The sequence below is a fragment of the Penicillium concentricum genome (genome assembly GCF_028827145.1).
Source record: "Penicillium concentricum strain IBT 3081 chromosome Unknown utg000002l_segment0_segment0, whole genome shotgun sequence".
NCBI classification, from domain to species: domain Eukaryota; kingdom Fungi; phylum Ascomycota; class Eurotiomycetes; order Eurotiales; family Aspergillaceae; genus Penicillium; species Penicillium concentricum.
Window position 1 is genome coordinate 10,655,000 of NW_026622755.1, and position 14,035 is coordinate 10,669,034.

A 14,035-nucleotide genomic window follows, 5' to 3' on the forward strand; every position below is an offset into this window, starting at 1 on the left:
GCTTTAATAATTATGTCCTATGGCACAGACTTGCTATTTTTGTACAATTGATGCATCTCGGATAAATAGATGCTGTTTAGAGCTACTGTACGGAGTAGAATGAAAGATGCTGCACTCAAATGCCTGATTTACAGGGCAGAAATAAGCACCCATAAGTCATGTCACGTGTATGCAGCACTTCCACTTTGAGACTAGTGCGAATCATCGAAAAGTGCCGGAGTAACGAAGCCTTTCGCAACATTGGTATATCTCGCCGCCTCCCTCGTCACAATGGGTCCACAGATCAAGATGTTTGCTGGACCGCTCTCCGCCTGCACGCGGCCAACCCGTACGAGCCATTTAACTCCCCGGAAATTCATTCAGCCGAAGACTAACAGTGCGAAACAGTGTCGGGACCGCTGGCCACCTTTTCCCTATCACGATGCTTCTCTACCACCTCGCCCGCCCTCGATTGGCTGACCCCAAAATTCCAAGAAAAATCCAAATCCCCCAAGGGTCGCCCTCACGTCGCTACCGGCGGATCCACCCGAGGAACAACAGTCGTGTGGGGAGACTTCGGTCTGCGCATGAAAGACCACGACCGCCGTATGCCTGCATCGGCGCTGAAGATCGCTGAAGAGACTATCAAGCGGCGGCTACGAGGAATGAACTATAAGCTGTACAAGCGTGTCAGTGCCAACATTGGTGTCTACACCAAGGGTAACGAGCAGCGTATGGGTAAGGGTAAGGGTAAGTTCGACTACTGGACTGTCCGACTTCCCGTGAGCCGAATCGTCTTTGAATTGAAGGGAGATGTCCACGAGAAGGTTGCCCGCGAGGCTTTCAGATTGGCGGGCCACAAACTGCCAGGTAGGTTATCCATTCTCTACAGGCACTACTATCTTAGGTACAAAAGATGCTCATTCTGATTCATTAGGCCTCTGGGAATTCGTCCACAAGGATGATCCCCCTGTCGTTGGTATCACAAAGCTCGGAAACGGCGTCACCCTCGAGAGTCTCAAGCGCGCGCGCAGAAACCCGCCCCTTGGTACCGATGACCTCGCTTCACCTCCGAAGACCTCCTCCTCCAGCTCCGAGCCCACCCAATAAACTGTCGTTTCCTGCATGATACCGTTTTCTCTTTTTTTCATCGGTCATGTCCTTTGCTTTTGTCGTCTTTGCCCACTAAGCTCCGACACCAGACCCAGGCCCATACCCCTGCAGTCTGCGGGCCTTAGTCGCGGCATCGTCCTCGTCATGTGTCATATCTTTTGTACATTATCATCAGCTGTTTGCGTCTCTTTAGGAGCCATCGAGGCACAGGCTCCTCCGATGGGTCCTTTGTCTTGATACTAGGAGTTTAGACAAGGAAAATATATTCAGCATTTACCTTTACTAGAGTCAGCGAATACTCCCATACCCAGCTTCTGGGCCTGGAAATCCTCATCATTGCTGGATGCTGTGCCATGTATTCCTAGGCTGGGGGTCTTCTCGGTTATCGTATGTTTACTGTGGCCTTGGATGAGGTCAGTCATTGCTATAGTGCACCCAAAATTATCTTCAAGGAAACGCACCTCCCAATTGCCCAGTCTGCTTTGAGGGACTCTTAGTGAACTCGCGGATAGACTCATATCTGCACCCTGTATATTAGCGGAGACCAATTGCCGGAGTGGTTTTGATGCAGCCATACTGAGTGCTCTCTCCGCCGGGTTCCATATCAATAAGTCTGGGGTCGGACATTTTGGTGCTGCTCGTGTGGAATAAGTATAGTGATAGAAACGATGATACGAAAATATAGCAGAAGGTCCTGATCTGATCAACACATGAAAGCTATTCTGATGTTACCACCAGGTGGTTCAATTTATGGATGACCTCGGGAAGGGGTATGTGATGACGTATCCATGTTAAGAGGAAAATGATATACACAATTCGGGATTAATATCATTTTAACAAATCTATGCTATTCATAATCGACGGTTGCTACAATGTAGACCACAGCTTCACTATTGTAGTGCAGACATAGATGGGAGTTTGAGAGGTTGATGTATGCAAAGATCTTTCCACTACATCAGAGATAGTACACAATGACAAGTGATATAACGCCAAAATCCTTCTCAGCAAATGCCTTCATGCGCCCGTGAAAAGTGAAAATAAATCGGATACTTGGGGATTTCGAATCAGTGTGTTTTGCTTAATAGGAGCCCATCACTTCCTAGATCCCATGTTCACTGAATCACCTTAGTGTACAAATCGTCATTCATCCATGGTCTTGGTTTGTGGGTAGTGAGTAATTAAAAGTCCATGCCCATCAGGTAACTAATGTGTTGTTAATTATATGTCTCTGTTGAATTATGGAGGCAAAGCATACCTTTCATAGATGCGCATGAACTTGGCCACGAAGGCTTCGAGGTGGAAGATCACTTTCTGTATCGAAATATACATTAGCACTTGAATTGCTGGTAATGATGATCATCAATGACTTACGCTTCCCAGCTTGATGCGGTGCTCATAGAATGCAGACCACTTGATAACGTCTGGCTTCAGTGCATCGTCGACTCGTGCAACGAGCTTGAATGTCAAAGTCTAGCACCAGCAATTAGTATGGGGAGCATGTTAATTGCAAAGACTAATACACACCTTCAAAATGGTTGTCGGTGGGATGCAATGGGTCAAAAGATCATAAAGACGTGCGCGGACGTGCAACAGCCGAGCCGGTGACCGTTCAGCCAGAATCTCATCAGCCGTAAGGCTAACAAGGGCCTCCCAGTCCGGAGGTGGGATGAGGGTCTTGTCCGTAATTTTTTCACTAGATTTCAAACAAGGTAAGCCTCTAAAATCCATTTCAACGGGAATCTAAGTGGAGACTCACTTTTGCGCATAAATTGATTCGAACATAAGCAGCGCACGACGCAGATTGCGCCCACTCTCCTTTGCAATCCTCTTGTTAAGCACCTCAGACTCGGTCCATCCTTCCTTTTTCCCTGCAAGATGGAGCGCAGAGCAAATGTCGTTTTCAGTAGGCGCGGCAACCCTGACCAGCAGGGTTCGAGACCGAATCGGTGCAATGATGTTGGAGGTGCTGTTGGCTAGGAGAATCAATCGTAGATTGGGACTGTATTTCTCCATGGTACGTCTGAGAGCTGCTTGGGCGTCGCGTGTCAGATGATCAGCTTCGTTGATCACGACGACCTTGAATCGCTGCTTCGCGCCGAGATCCACCTGTTGCGTCTGCGCAACCTCTTTGAGCAATTCCTGGACGACTACCCGGTCGTAATTTCCGACATCTGCGGGAGTGATTTCAAGGTGGTATACCGATGATACAATGTTGAATTCTAGCTTTCGGTTGCTCGTCGTTTGGAAGACTCTGGCGTCGATCTTGATCTTCTCGACACCGGGGCCGTACAGTTCTTTTAGTGTCGCAATGACCCGTGTTTTCTTGCCAGCGCCCGAGGGCCCGTAGACTAGTAAATGAGGGAAATCTCCGCTTCGTGCCTATCAAGGGTACCTTGTGTTAAGATGATGTTCGTGTTCCATAGGTCAGAGTTTCTTACCAGTGAACGCAGGCGATCAGAAAGCTCGGGGTGATACGAGAGAGCATCGAGGGTGCGTGGCCGCAGCTTGTCCACTAGAAGAGCCATATTGAAAACTCTGTAAAATACGGAGAAGATTGAGAAATCGAGGTGCTTGTGGTTTTTCGATAGAGGATGCGGACTGGAGAACGCGTCCAGACACGCGCCTAATTAATCACTGGTCCGTGCACGCTCCCGCTATATCGATGGATGCAGCAAAGGGCCTCGGAGAACTTATTTCAATATAGGTTGTACAATCATATATGGATAAATTCAATAATATATACAGGTAGATCGTTTTCTAGGCATTTGGCAGCCTTCCGCCAGACTCCGAGATTTATAGTACATGCAAAATTTGCTTTGAGAGATGAGATGAATGTGAAAAGCCGGACACAACCCACGCATGTTTTTTTGTTCACTGTCGAATGTTCAAGTCTATGTATATTCACACAGTTGAATTACAGTACACCAATGCGCCCTCGGTATGAGCTTCTTATGATGCGATTGGCGTCAGAACACCGTTGTCATCATATTTCGCTTCTGCTTTGGGTTAGATCTGGCCAAGAAAGCAACGAATAGAGGCAAAACTTACTGAAGAAGGTATATGACAGGGTAATTGTATCAATGCCCCTCATGTTAGGATCGGTAGCGAAGTCAGGATCAATGAAGAAGAAAACAGGCATATCGACCGACTCTCCCGCATTGAGCTTCTGCTCCTCGAAGCAGAAGCATTGGATCTTGCTAAAGTACGGCGCAACCTGGCCTGGCGTGACACTGTATGTTGCAACTCCAATAATATCATGCGGGCCCTTATTCGTTGCGGTATAGAACGCCAGCGCTGTCTCGCCGGGGAGCACTCGGACCTCGCGTTGCTGAGGAGTGAACTTCCAAGGGAGGACATCTGATACTGAGCCATTGAATGTGATGCGCAGACGACGAGAATCTGTCACTGGTGTCACACGTGCAGAGGTATCACCGTCGCCGGTTCGGTGGGTGAGAATTGGCTGACCGCCCCAACCGGTCTGTTGGCAGATCTGCAATTGGGATTAGAATGAGATTCTGTTCAGGATGCATACTCGATCAAGTGAGAGCTCGGCATACCATTTTGTAAAGAGGGACAGATCCATATGCGAGGGCAACTGTCCCAAGGATCATGCTGATGGTATAGTACCTGATCAGGGGCTTTGTTAGCACATGGGTTCCTTCGGATTGGGGTCTCATGGCGGCTCACATTGTAGAGGTATTGCGTTTTTGCGATTCTGGGGTATTAAAAGGCGCTGCAGCTGAATTGCGTTGTTCATGAAGCAGGAAATTCTTCGAGAAATACCTCCGCTCTACCTCGAAAACGCTCTTCCGGAGATAGATTGACCGCTGGGGGATCATCCCCGTCAGCGCAGAGCGCCCCAGTGAGGGGATTAATCGTGAAAACATGGTTCTATGACTTCAATGGGATCGGATGTTGAGTCGCATGAGACCAGCGATCCACAACACGTGATTCAACGGCTTATCGATAAGCCTTAAGCTTCGGGGTCTGGACGTTACATCTAAATGGCGAGCAATAGTAAGCCATGGTGAAGGTTTTGATTTGATTCCTTATTGTTAATGAGGATTAATTGGATCAAGATTTTCTGACGTTATAGTTCAATCCTCAGGTTGCCCAGGCTGCAAGTTTGACATAACCAGCGACTACTTTACCGGTATAGAAGCAGACCTCAGATCATGGCACTATACATAGGTATGAAGATACTTTGCTTTGTACATAGTGTTTGATAGGGGTCACTAGGCTTGTGGAGATCATTTGAATGCATATATACGCAATAATGCAAAGTTGATAAAAATAATACAGGGTAGTGGCACCCAGAAGTCACTGGTCAGCCCCAAAGTCTAAGATAACTGAATACTAATACAAGAGGTTGATGCCTTCGAGGCATCTCACCGAAGGAAGATCTAATTCAACACGCTCGATGTGATGCGACCGAAAACTCCTCGTACCATGCTAGGCCGTTCGCGGAGGCAAGTGATAAGAATAGCAGCGCTAACAGCAAATGCAACGCGCTCTCGGGATTGATACTGGGAAACATTGACATACGTCAGCATCTCGTGATCGTTCTGGGACCCTGTCACAGGCTAATTTGGAGACATCGAGAAGGGGGTGGAGGGGATGTGGGTGTAACCCCGTTGTGGACAGAGGATGCGAGGGTCCGATACGTACCTTTTTATCATACAATCGTGGCAGGACCGTGGCGGCAGCCCGGGGTGCCACAAATAGCGCCAACTCCTGTCTCTTCCGCGTCTTTTCAACTAATATACTCCAGCCACACATGAGACATCCCGCACCGACGCAGAGCCCAGAGTCCCACATCATCGGAGTGATGATCTTCGCATCAAAGATCTTGGGGCCAATTCGTGTCCGAGCAAGACAAACGCTGTAATAAAATAGACTCACAAAAGATGCGAGGAAGGCAGATGATTGTGCTGCATCAGAAAGGGCCCGACGGAGGGCAGTTGCAGATTTCATCCGGCGTAGACGGAAAACAATCTGTAGGGGTATATAGGTTGCACAGGCAAATTTGAAGGTTTTGGCAAATCGATACAATGCGTGTTTCTCACAACTAGGGCCACAGCCCATGTGAACCATTTCGCAAGGGATCGGGGCCACTTTTGCTGGATCTCCCCATACCTCTGGCCAGTTGTAGTCTTTGCACATCGACTGGAGAAGAGGTGCCTGGCCTGTATCCTTTCCATAAACGAAGACTCCTCGTCGAACACGACGCAATGCTTCAATCAATCGTGAATCGACCTGAGCAGCTTCCCCAATCCACTTCTCATAGGTCCTAGGCAGTCTTTCAGGGAGATAAAACCATGCCCACATGACTACAGAGGCACTCATGGCGAAGACAGCTGCGTCAGCGAAGCCAGGGACAAGGGATTCAACAGTCGTCCAGCGGTTCTGGGCGCGGCGGCGACGGGACCAGCGACCCCATGCAACACACGCGACCGCATCTACGGCTCTTGTGACCATGTAGATTGTGAGGTCCATTGTCCTCCCTGCTAACTCTGGGCGGTGATGCTCCAGCGGATTGGCCATGATTTGACCATGATCTTTCCCCTGATCTGTGGAGTTCCGGATAGCTCTGACATCTTCTATTGGTAGACAGATGCGGTTTCTGTTGAGGAGTTGAAAACTGAACCATCCAGATAGAAAGGTGATGACGAATCTGATTAAGCGGTCGAGCTTTTGTGAGATCTGAACGTCACTTTTGGAGAGCGCTGCTGTGATCAATGCACACAGGCGATACAATCCTATTGGTAGTAGGGTTGAGCCACCGACCAAGGAAGCACAAGCTGTTGGGAAACTGTTCAGACGGAAAGGACCAGTCAAGACTTTAGCTAGCTATTGAAATCGATGTCAGCTATAGCACTTCATTTGCGCGATAGAGCAGAGAAAAAAGGTTGACGATAAGTCGCGATAACAAGTCCACACTAGGTGATGTCACAACATACCTCTTGAAGTTTCTGTCGCGCAGTCCAATCCTTATTGCGCAGTTGGCGTACATAAGAAACCAATTTCGGGGTGACGGAAGACAGGTACCCGAGCGCATAGGCGCGAAGGAGGCTACAATGACAATCAGCAAGGGCTCTTCAGATCACACAGTTGCACCAAGCCAAAGGGTAACAGATCGCATGGACTCACGGCTTGAATACCCGGACGTTGTCCGTTCCATGGCGTCTCCGGAGTGCAGGTTCCATGCTGCCGGAAACCTTCATGTCATGATCCGTCGGGAGGTGTCAACATCACAGTTCCCCGAACTAATCGGCGACGAGGGGTCAGCTAACTGTAAACTCTGATGGGATTCACAAGAATCTCCTCACCAATCAGAAAATCAGGAGGTGAAAGAGGTCAATAGATTTTGTCCGTGAGTGACCTACAAATTTGCACCTCTCGAAAATTGGGTAGTATTCTCCGGTAGAGGGAAATTTGACACTCGCACGATCGTTGGATGGATCAACTGTGGATGCCGGTGTAATGGTCTGTTAGAGAGGCTTTGGTTGGACCTCGGTCCCTGTCCCAGGGGGAAACTCAGAAAAATCCCCGCAAACAAGATCCAAAATCGGGGGAGGGACCGATTAAGAGAAGACCGAGGACGATCATCCGAAGTAATGGGCCTCTCGGAGCGAGATAGTCGGGATAGCGGGGCCCTTTGACTGAATAAGGATGACTTTTTTTTAAAAAATTAAAAGTCCAAAAATGCAGATCTCAGGAGGAACAATCCAAAAGAAGAAGATGAACCGCAAGATGGTTGAAAAAGAGTAAAGAAAGATGAATGTACATGTACCTGCAGTGTACTTGCAGCATGAAGACAACTTGACCTCTCTCAGGGCCTCGGGAGGGTTCTCCGGAAGTCAACAGCTCTCCCCAGGAACGTACTAAATACCGAGGGTCCATTTTAAGCCACACCGGAACGGCGGTATTTTCGGTAATTTTCGTACTGTTACGTCACGCGCTCAAATTTTGCATGTGATCAGGTCCTTGTCCGAACAGGACGATTGCTTTAATCACTCTCCTTCTTCTATAGGACGAATCTCTCTTGCTTTCGCTCTCTTGATCTTCTCGTTTCTGTCTTTCTTTGCACTTCTATCTAAACTTCTTGTTCCTATCCCATTGCGCTAAACCGAACTACCTTATCGAGTCGCATTATCAACCTAGAGAATCTCCCCGTGGCCTCGATCTACCCCCCGCGTCCCTCTTTTGTGGAGTCGAGCCTGTCTTATCACATTGATCACATATATCTTGCATTCGAATCCAAGGCATGACAGTATTGCCTTGGTCCGCGCTGCTCTTGACATCAGAGTAGCAACCCTTTCCTTGACCGACACTCCGGCATACAAATTCTTCTTGATATTGAACCATTTCCCACTATGAATGGGCATGGGACTGAAATTCAAACCGAGCGCACATCCCCCCCATCTGCTCCCTTCGGATGTAAGTTGTCCTCGGCATTATTTTGTACTGTTCGCTCTCTAACCCGATTCCAGACTCCTTTCTCGCCCCAATGGACACCCCATTTGAACAGGCACCTGCTTTGCCACCAGGGCCTTCTCTTCTTGATGATAATGAATCCAGTATGCTGGACAACTTCTTTACTACTATGAACGCAAACCACTTTACAAATGACTTTTGGATGCGACAAGAACATAAACCCGGGGTACCCGACTTTGACTGGTCAGCTGAGCTGCCACCCAACTTCGAGGGCTCAACCACATCCCTCTCACAGCCTTCATTTCAGCAGCACGGGCTAGGCAAAGCAGCTGGCACAATGATGACAAGCAACCCTACAAGCTCGGATATATTCGCCGCAGCCTCCATGCTTTACCATACCGGCGTGAACGGATCAGAGGTAGGATCCACGTTAGCACATCAGGCTTTCCCGGGACAGTCTCTGCCAACTCCTGGATCACAACGGACAAATAGCTCACATACTGGCAATAATGCACGGGGTTCAACTTCATCCCCACCCCGGGCTGATGTCCCGGCTGGATATCATACCTCAGAGATGTTTTTTGACGTCCGTGACCCCATTCCTGTGGATCAGCATCCATCAAGAAAGGTCCGCAGTTTGCGGTGGGGCTCAGATGCCAGTTTCATGGACCAAGGCTATCTTCGCCCCCCCGACCAGCCTGACGAGGAACAGCGAACAAATGACCTGCTCGATCATCTCGGGTGTTTTGAACCCCAAAGCAGTGCAGCAAACACACGCCCACCTAGTCCAGAGTGCATGCCTGGGGCTCCCCCACAACGATCCGCTTTCCGAAGTAATGCCGTCCTGGATGAGAGCTTACATGCTCGAAAACGGCCAAGACCCATGAAAGAGGAGCTCGACGAATACTCCGATGACGATGATGGACGACCTCACTCAAGAAAATCTAGGGGATCTATCAGCAGAGGTCGACGGGTATCAACGTCAACGGACATGTCTCGAAAAGCCCGACTGCATCCAGGATCCAAAGCCGCACGAGAGAATCTCACAGAAGAGCAAAAACGGACCAACCACATTCTTTCGGAGCAGAAACGCCGAAATCTCATTCGCCAAGGCTTTGAAGACTTGTGCACACTGGTCCCTGCGCTCAGAGGCGGCGGGTTCAGCAAAAGCGCTATGCTCACTGGAGCCGCTGACTGGCTTGAAGACCTTCTCCGGGGGAATGACATACTCCAAGGGCAACTGCGTGACTTGAAGGGGATCAATGGGTTGGTGATGCCACGATGATACCCTTCTGTGACAAGACCACAGCCCTACTTTATGATCTCATGGATGGTCCCTGCCTCTTTTGTTCGCGGGGATTGCAAGCGTTTCAGCGGGTGGACAGTTTGGTGTATGCATGGCGAGTTGGCATTTCATCTTCGCAAATCTGGCCACAAGATACCATTTTCTTTTCCCTGCATATTTTCTCTGCATACTCTTCGCCGTGTTTTTCTTTCCAGTCTAACCGCTGTCGGTGATACAAGTCGTTTTTCGGCTGGTCTTCGGCAAATATCGATACCCTAGTGCATAATTCGAAAGGCCTGTATAGGCAGAACATAGTTTGAGTACATGTTTTTTTTTGATTGTTTTCGTCAGTATGTTAAGATGTAGGTTGCTACGTAGACCATCATAAAAAGAATAAAGCCTCGAAAGCGATTTTATTTCGCCGTCTTGCACACAAGCCAATGTAGATATACCATAATTCGACATTTAACGGGGTTCATTCTCAAATACTATATTGTAGTACGAATATATAAAGGCCAAGACATGCGGGACTATCTCCATGTTTTGTCTCCACCGCTCTATTTTGCCTGCATGTGAAGACGCGTAACCTTAATTGTGGATCTTGACAGATCCAACACCTTCAACCATGCCTCCAAAAAGAAAACACACGGACGATGCCCCTGACGACTCCAAACACTACGCCTATCTCAAACCTCACGTCCGTCGCGTCCCAGAGAAGACCATCAAGTCGAAATGGGCCCCTCTACCGGAACCCGTCCAGGAAAAGGTCAAGGCCATGTTCCACTCCCTCGAGCGACCGGTGATAATGCGGAATCAAAATGAGCGCAAGCGCATTGAGGCGCAGGGCGCCGTGCAAGCGGTCGTGCGAAAGTAAGGCCCCATGCTTAGTCTGGTAGCTTCCGTAGAGCTACCAGTGTCTTGAGGGATGATACTAACCGTATACTCCGTCTTGTTTCAGTTTAGGCAAACGACTCCCCCGAATGCCGTTTCCGCCTATAACGAAGGAATCCAACTTCGACTACGAATCTGCGCTGAATGAGCACGTATGTGACGCTCTGCGGTTGTCGACAACTCCATACTGATTATATTTTTAGCGCTCCCTCGAGGGCCAATTGGCCACGATGAATGATAGTGTCGATCTACTTAAAGCCGAGATTGCGAAAGAAGAAGCGCTCCTTGCTGCTGAAACAAAGTCGCTTCAGGAAATGGACAAGAATGCCAAACGGGCCGAGGCTGAAAGGAAACGACAGTCTAAGAATGTATGCAGCAAACTCATCTTGCCTCTTAAGTGTGACTGGCTAATATTTTACGATCGTAGGAACACCCCGTGCTCCGACAGTTAGATGCACTTCCTCAAACCGAGGGTTTTGGATCCTCGGAGTTCACGCTTCTTGGCGCAAAAGATAGCCAAGTGACACTGGATGAGGTATGGACTGTGAACTATACGTGCTCGCTCTGTCAACTTACCATTGTTTTTTTTATTTTAGTTGGACACTGACCCCGAAGTCCAAGGACTGATGAAACAACTGCATGGCCATCTTCAATCTATCCAAAACAATACCGCCCCATTCGCCGGACTCGGGGATGCCATCACTCGATCACAAGCTGCCTTGGATCTATACTCGATGCCTAACGACTGATCGCCCCCCCCCCCCCCTTGTACCTCACCACACCACACAAGCCACCAATCCCCGCATTTTGATGCTTACGATTGACACATGAAGGGCCTCGGGCTCAGGATATGCGCGCCTATTAAAAAGCAAGCCAAGTCCCGAGCTTGGCAATTAGGAATTACATTGGCAATCCTTGTCGCGTGATCGAATTGCAATGCATTCGCTGAACTGCATGCGGTGGAACCGGGCACGGTTGAACCTCTCATCGACATGGGGTATCCCGTACTGCAGGGGTAAAGTATACTAAATTGAAAGGGTATCATGCGCACCTGGTCCAAGCTGGAAAGTGAAGAATCAGACAATCCGAGGCTGCACAACACAAAGACAGTTGAGAATCAATAAGATACTAGTCCTTGTACATGAAGTAATTTCAATTAGAATGTAAGAATAGAAAATGTATAGAAAATGTAGAAAGTAATTCCTCGACCGAGGTCGCCAAAAAGTGGCGTGTGCCCAAACAGCCAACCCCATGCGGAGGAGTTCGGAGGGGTGTGACTCCGCTTTCTCCATCCCCAACTTTTAGAACTTTTTGACGTTTAACAACTACTGGACTGCAGGCAGCCACTTAGCTCCCTAGTGGTTCTTAACCTCTTGCGCAATGACTGAAAAGAATGCGCTAGGCGCTTCCAATCCGAAAAGAGATGCAGGGAAGGATACGAGCATCAAAGACTCTGCAGCCAAAGCCGAAACGACCTCGGGGAGTCATTCCAGTCCTAAGAAGCGCCGGAAGGTGAATCACGGTAAGGAGCCGTTGCGCAGCATGCGACAGGGATCTTGGCGCGACCGATTCTGCGCACGATAAGAGCATCTTTGCTAACGTTTCCCGCAATTCCAGCCTGTGTATATTGCCGCCGCTCGGTAAGTTTACCTTTTGGGAATGCCATTATACTTGATCATCATTCGCAATAGGCCATAGAGTGCCGGCGCATATCTATTCGAGGAACTGGCTTTGCTAACGGGGTTTTGTTCGTGTGGGACAGCATATGACCTGCGACTCGGTACGACACCTCTCTCCTTTCCCCGTCTGCAACCCGTCGCTTCTGAAACCCTGAACGCAGACTCGCGGAAAATAAATCGCACCAGCTGACCTGTCTGTATCTATGAAGGAACGGCCCTGCACACGTTGTATAAAGCGAAACATCGGTCATCTGTGTCATGACGAGCCGAGGGAAACTGCGAAACGGGGACGTAGTGAACAGGAACATTCCGCCGCAGACGACGAGGGCTCGTCTAACAATGAACTGGGCACCGTTCAAAGCATGCCTAGGAGTGTCGACGTCCCCGATGCTGCTGGTCAGCAATCATTCCCTGATACCACGATCGGAATTGCACCCTCAGCTGTGAACCCGCCTTCAACAGTGCCGCCTGCCAATCTCTCTGCATCTAGTCAGGGCCTCGAGGCTAACTCTCACCGTGAGTTCGCAAAGTAACCTGTTTTGTCTCCACTCAGCTGACGTGGTATGATAGTCATGCAATACAACGACTGGGTAGGTGGTCAGAATCAGTTCCAGGATATGCATTCTCTCCACCCATCCTACATGTTTAATGCACACGAAGTGACCAACGAGTACAATCTGCTCGGAGATTTCCTCAGTAACAGTCTTTTGGACGACGGCGCAATGTTCCAAAATCCAGATATGCAGGGAATCTACCCCGATTCATCATTGATGAACTCGATGAATGGTATGGGGATGCCGAATGGGTTGCCTCCTCCAGCACAACTTCCGCCGCCAGCACAAAGCCAAGTACCAGGAGACTCGATTCAACGACCAATCTCAACGGTCGGCAATGACAAAGCCCGAGAAACATACTACATGACCGCCGCCGACCCGGCAGGAACTGATCCACCAGAAGAGCGAATGAACAAGCTTCTTAAAGCGAAATATGACGCCGGATTACTGAAACCATTCAACTACGTCAAGGGATATGCGCGATTGAACCAGTACATGGAAAAGAACATGCAGCAAATATCTCGGCAAAAGATTCTGCGACAGCTCGACAAGTTCCGGCCCAAGTTCCGAGAACGCATGCAGAGCTTGACTGATATCGAATTGATTCTGGTGGAGATGTGGTTCGAGCGGAGTCTGATGGAGTACGACCGCGTTTTTGCCAGTATGGCTATCCCGGCCTGCTGCTGGCGTCGAACGGGCGAGATCTTCCGAGGGAACAATGAGATGGCACAGCTGATTGACGTTCCGGTTGAGGGTCTGCGAGATGTAAGTTTCAGAATCGAAGACAACCCATGCACGTCATATCACATCAAACTAACATGTCCACTATCTGTAGGGTAAACTTGCCATCCATGAGATCATCGTCGAAGATCAGCTGGTCAGCTATTGGGAAAAGTTCGGCGCTATCGCCTTCGACAATACCCAAAAGGCCATGCTCACCAGTTGCACGCTGAAGAGCCCCAACCCTAACTCAACAGGTGATGGTATTACCTGCTGCTTCTCTTTTACGATCAGACGAGATAACCACAACATGTAAGTGTTCCCTTGTATTGTCCAACTGTCCGCTAGATATAAGTGTGCCGCAACTGACAATGTGC

General features: G+C 49.1%; 7 protein-coding genes across 7 annotated transcripts; 4 read left to right on the top strand and 3 right to left on the bottom strand.

Moving 5' to 3' along the window:
* Nucleotides 1–158: 158 nt before the first annotated feature.
* On the top strand, nucleotides 159–1,089 carry N7517_007765 (mitochondrial 54S ribosomal protein uL16m; the record flags this gene model as incomplete). The annotated part of the gene is made up of 4 exons (XM_056725495.1): nucleotides 159–167; nucleotides 196–328; nucleotides 388–849; nucleotides 917–1,089. The coding sequence occupies 4 exons, from the start codon at nucleotides 159–161 to the stop codon at nucleotides 1,087–1,089; spliced, it is 777 nt and encodes a 258-aa protein (XP_056581745.1).
* A 75-nt stretch (nucleotides 1,090–1,164) lies between these two features.
* N7517_007766 (uncharacterized protein) lies at nucleotides 1,165–1,719 on the bottom strand (the record flags this gene model as incomplete). Its single annotated transcript, XM_056725496.1, has 4 exons — nucleotides 1,165–1,247; nucleotides 1,370–1,495; nucleotides 1,554–1,612; nucleotides 1,670–1,719. The coding sequence occupies 4 exons, from the start codon at nucleotides 1,717–1,719 to the stop codon at nucleotides 1,165–1,167; spliced, it is 318 nt and encodes a 105-aa protein (XP_056581746.1).
* Nucleotides 1,720–2,270: 551 nt separating this feature from the next.
* On the bottom strand, nucleotides 2,271–3,617 carry N7517_007767 (replication factor C subunit 5; the record flags this gene model as incomplete). The annotated part of the gene is made up of 6 exons (XM_056725497.1): nucleotides 2,271–2,295; nucleotides 2,348–2,403; nucleotides 2,464–2,562; nucleotides 2,617–2,785; nucleotides 2,849–3,471; nucleotides 3,531–3,617. The coding sequence occupies 6 exons, from the start codon at nucleotides 3,615–3,617 to the stop codon at nucleotides 2,271–2,273; spliced, it is 1,059 nt and encodes a 352-aa protein (XP_056581747.1).
* A 424-nt stretch (nucleotides 3,618–4,041) lies between these two features.
* On the bottom strand, nucleotides 4,042–7,316 carry N7517_007768 (cytochrome c oxidase assembly protein; the record flags this gene model as incomplete). Its single annotated transcript, XM_056725498.1, has 8 exons — nucleotides 4,042–4,088; nucleotides 4,141–4,582; nucleotides 4,650–4,719; nucleotides 4,780–4,983; nucleotides 5,506–5,618; nucleotides 5,761–6,942; nucleotides 7,053–7,164; nucleotides 7,243–7,316. The coding sequence occupies 8 exons, from the start codon at nucleotides 7,314–7,316 to the stop codon at nucleotides 4,042–4,044; spliced, it is 2,244 nt and encodes a 747-aa protein (XP_056581748.1).
* Nucleotides 7,317–8,468: 1,152 nt separating this feature from the next.
* On the top strand, nucleotides 8,469–9,814 carry N7517_007769 (basic helix-loop-helix domain-containing protein; the record flags this gene model as incomplete). Its single annotated transcript, XM_056725499.1, has 2 exons — nucleotides 8,469–8,532; nucleotides 8,586–9,814. 2 exons carry the CDS (start codon nucleotides 8,469–8,471, stop codon nucleotides 9,812–9,814), a joined length of 1,293 nt encoding a protein of 430 aa, XP_056581749.1.
* A 625-nt stretch (nucleotides 9,815–10,439) lies between these two features.
* On the top strand, nucleotides 10,440–11,454 carry N7517_007770 (uncharacterized protein; the record flags this gene model as incomplete). The annotated part of the gene is made up of 5 exons (XM_056725500.1): nucleotides 10,440–10,684; nucleotides 10,773–10,857; nucleotides 10,909–11,073; nucleotides 11,133–11,240; nucleotides 11,302–11,454. 5 exons carry the CDS (start codon nucleotides 10,440–10,442, stop codon nucleotides 11,452–11,454), a joined length of 756 nt encoding a protein of 251 aa, XP_056581750.1.
* Nucleotides 11,455–12,587: 1,133 nt separating this feature from the next.
* On the top strand, nucleotides 12,588–13,974 carry acuM (gluconeogenesis transcription factor RDS2; the record flags this gene model as incomplete). Its single annotated transcript, XM_056725501.1, has 3 exons — nucleotides 12,588–12,900; nucleotides 12,955–13,703; nucleotides 13,774–13,974. 3 exons carry the CDS (start codon nucleotides 12,588–12,590, stop codon nucleotides 13,972–13,974), a joined length of 1,263 nt encoding a protein of 420 aa, XP_056581751.1.
* Nucleotides 13,975–14,035: the final 61 nt, after the last annotated feature.